The sequence below is a fragment of the Triticum dicoccoides genome, chromosome 2B (assembly GCF_002162155.2).
Source record: "Triticum dicoccoides isolate Atlit2015 ecotype Zavitan chromosome 2B, WEW_v2.0, whole genome shotgun sequence".
Classification (NCBI taxonomy): Eukaryota; Viridiplantae; Streptophyta; class Magnoliopsida; order Poales; family Poaceae; genus Triticum; species Triticum dicoccoides.
Genome location: NC_041383.1, coordinates 165496039 through 165499518, shown reverse-complemented (window position 1 = coordinate 165499518; position 3480 = coordinate 165496039). Strand labels below are relative to the sequence as shown.

The 3480-nt window shown below is 49.4% G+C and overlaps 1 protein-coding gene across 1 annotated transcript; it reads right to left on the bottom strand.

Annotated features, from left to right (window-relative positions):
- Nucleotides 1-1314: 1314 nt before the first annotated feature.
- Nucleotides 1315-2947, bottom strand: LOC119362804 (peroxidase 2-like). Its single transcript, XM_037628068.1, has 2 exons — nt 2396-2947; nt 1315-2265 (listed from the first exon to the last, which is right to left on the bottom strand). The coding sequence occupies exons 1-2, from the start codon at nt 2912-2914 to the stop codon at nt 1480-1482; spliced, it is 1305 nt and encodes a 434-aa protein (XP_037483965.1). The 5' UTR covers nt 2915-2947; the 3' UTR covers nt 1315-1479.
- Between the last annotated feature and the right edge of the window lie 533 nt (nt 2948-3480).

The following is a 3480-nucleotide window of genomic DNA, read 5'->3' as shown; positions in this document are numbered from 1 at the left end:
ACTAGGACGTGGGATGAGAATCTGACCAGGCATCTATTTCACCCTCATGATGCAGAAGAAATTTTAAAGTTGCGCACGCTGAATTTGGATGAGGGAGATTTTGTTGCTTGGCATCATGAGAAAAGTGGCATGTTCTTAGTTAAGAGTGCGTACAGGCTTGCTCAGAACCTCATGGACTCGAAGGTAAATTTGGAAAATTCTAGTGGAGCGGTAAATGGGGAAAGGAGGATCTGGAATATTATCTGGAAAGCTAATGTCCCCCAGAAGATTAGAATATTTGCTTGGCGGGTGGCTACTAATAGTTTGGCGGTTCAAGTTAACAGGGTTAAACACCATCAAGCTATTCTGAGAACGTGCACAATTTGTGGCATCGAAGATGAGTGCACTTTTCATGCATTGGTGAGCTTCCCAATGGCACGTGCTCTCCGTTTGGCTTTGAGAAAGGTGTGGAACTTGCCTGCCGAAGTGATTTTTAAAAATACTGGGCCAGATTGATTTCTGATTTTACTGGATCAATTAAGTCCGACAATGCGTGAACAAACTATATTCACAATATGGAGAGCCTGGCATTTGAGGAATGATTTGATTTTTGCGAAAGGTAAAGAATCCATCTCAGCCTCTCTGAATTTTGTACATAATTATTGGGCTTCCTTTTCGTCTTGTCACACAAATACGCAGGGAGTGATTAGTAACAAAGGCAAGGAATTGGGGGAGGGCATCCAGGATTCGAATAAGGTGGAGATGAAGGATGTTAGATGGGAGTTATTTAAGATTAACGTCGATGCAAGTTTTGTGGAGTCAATCAACGCCGCGAGTGTGGGGGTGGTTGTCAGAAATTATACTGGAGAAGTAGTCATTTCCTCTTGGGATTATATTGGAGCCTGCTTTAGTGTTGAAGAAGCGGAACTTAGAGCGACAATCTCCGGATTGTATATTGGTATCACCCTTCACAAACCCATCATTTTAGAAACTGACTGCTCTTTTGTGGGGGGTGTTCTAGAAAATGACAGGTTTGACAGATCTCCACTTGTTGACCTAAAGAAAGAAGCTCTCAGTATTCTAAGATGCTAGCGAATGTGAAGATCTCCAAAATTAGCAGGAAAACTAATACAGTGGTCCACGAGATAGCTAAGTTTAGTTTTAATAATAAGTCTGACGGTATTCTTATTAATAGTGTTCCGGCATGTGTGGCAGCTGCTGTAATGAATGATTGTATTAACATTCTAAATTAATTAATATATGGTGGGGTTTTCAAAAAAAAGTATTCCCAATACTAAATAATGCTAAACAAAAAATGATTTATCACTCTCAATATAAAGTATTGCCGGTAGTTGACAGTAGTGGCATAATAAGGATTACAACACAAATGAATGAAATGAACCAGCGAGGAAAAAGCTTAGTGGAAAATACACTAGAAAGGAAACCAGAAGGCACACTCAAAAAGCATGAACTGAACAGTCTCTGCCGTCCAAGAGATCATCAACCGGTGTAGGGCTCGTTGACAAACCCGCACTTCTTCCTGATCTGGCCGTTGGTGTTGTTCTTCACCTCGATATTGCCCATCTTCACCATGGCATCCTCGAAATGTCTGTACCACAAGAAATCTCCGATCCACCACCAAGTGTACTTTTCCACCAGCTCCTTGGTCTCTGGTGACGTCATGAGCGTCGCGTCGGAGGTGAAGAGCACTTTGCGATCCATCACGTCCCTGTAGTACTGGCTGTCCAGCACGTCGGGGGTCTTGTAGTCCTGCGGCACCGTGGGATCATTCCCGGCGGGGCAGTCCTGGGTCAGCTTCCCAGCGTAAGTGGCATCCATCGACGTGGTGGAGTTGTCGTTGGCCGGTGGCTGGAGACGGTCGCGGAAGGAGGAGCAGTGCGAGCGGCCGATGCTGTGCGCGCCGGAAAGCGCAACCATGTCGGTTTGGCTGAGTCCCTTCTTGGCGAACATTTGTGTGAGGGTAGTGAGGTTGGCGAAGGGTGGGGGCAGGTTGGGGAGGGTCTTGTCTTTGAGGGACACCAATCCGTCGTAGCGGCCGGCCGGCATGTTGAAGTTTATTTTGTAGCCGCTGAGTAACTTGCTGGCGTCACGGCCTGCGAAGGCAACGATGTCGGCGCAGGAGACGACACCCGGACATTTTTCCTCGATCTTCTTCTTGGCCGCCTCTATCACTTCGAAGCCACGCAGGCTCAAGTTTGGGATACCGAGCATCTCCGGTTCAGGCTTGCCAGAGACATTGTTCAGCAGGACAGAGGCATCGCAACCCTGAAAAGCACGCCCAAGTAACATAAATGCATGCATGCAACGATACCATAGTTGGCTTCTCAGTCGTGGAGTGCACAACTAGGCGTATATCAATCTCTAAAACTTCACTTGCGTATGTATGTATGTGTACCTGGACAAAGCAGTCGTGAAAGAAGAGGCGGATGAGCCCGGCCTTCACGCCGGCGGTGGCGTTGCGCACGGCGTCCAGCACGATCTTCTCCGCGTCAGGGCACTTGTCATCGTAGTAGCCGACCTTGAGCCCGGTGGCAGGTGGAGGCGGGGTAGGGGTAGAAGACGGTGGGGGCGAGGCCGTGGTGGGAGTAGGACTGGTGGTGGGATAGCCTGGGGTAGGAGTAGGGCTCGGTGGGAGGGTAGCCGGTGGAGGTGGGGTAGGGCTCGTCGGAGAAGAAACCGGTGGGGGCGTGGCCGGCGTGGTGGGAGTTGGGCTAGGATAGCCCGGTGTAGGGCCAGGGGTAGGGCTGGGCGGAGGAGTAGCCGGTGGAGGTGGGGAAGGGCTCGGCGGAGGAGTAGCCGGTGGGGGCGGTGGTATGATGGGAGTGGGGTTGGGATAGGTGTAGCCGTAGCCGGATGCTTGACTGGCCACGGAACCGAGCAGCGCGAGCACGGCGAGAAGGGCAAGCTTGGCCATCTTCCTCTGCTCGGGTCAACTACTCCTGTTCGATCGAGGGAAGATGGGATGAGGAAAACTTGCTGTTCCGCATGCGTATTTATAGTCTCAATTACGGGGGAAATCGCAGGCATGCATGTGTGTATTCCGGCCGTTTGGAGCGCACGTTTGTGATGAGTCAAACCAGCTGCCGGCCGGCCGGGAACGTGGTGACCACAAAGCAAGTTGATGATATATGTGACGCGGTGGCAGCGGCACCAACATTGGTAGCGACTACGCAGGCATGATCGATTGCATATATGCGTCGGCAGGTAAGCAAATCAACCCGGCCGGTATATTACGACCCAAATGATAAGTCATACATCAGGTAAAAAAGGTGTGTGGCACTCCAGTGCTGACGTTTTTCAATGGCAATTCCAATTTCAGTGACACATGGTAAGTTTATGTCAAAAATAAACTGAAGCATGAAGTTGCCATGCTTGCGTATTAAAGTTGTCATCCTCGCCTAACTAAACTTGTCATCTAAAACATTCGGAATTGCCATGTCCTCGTACCTAACGAACGAGTGGTGCAACTGCAATTTTTTT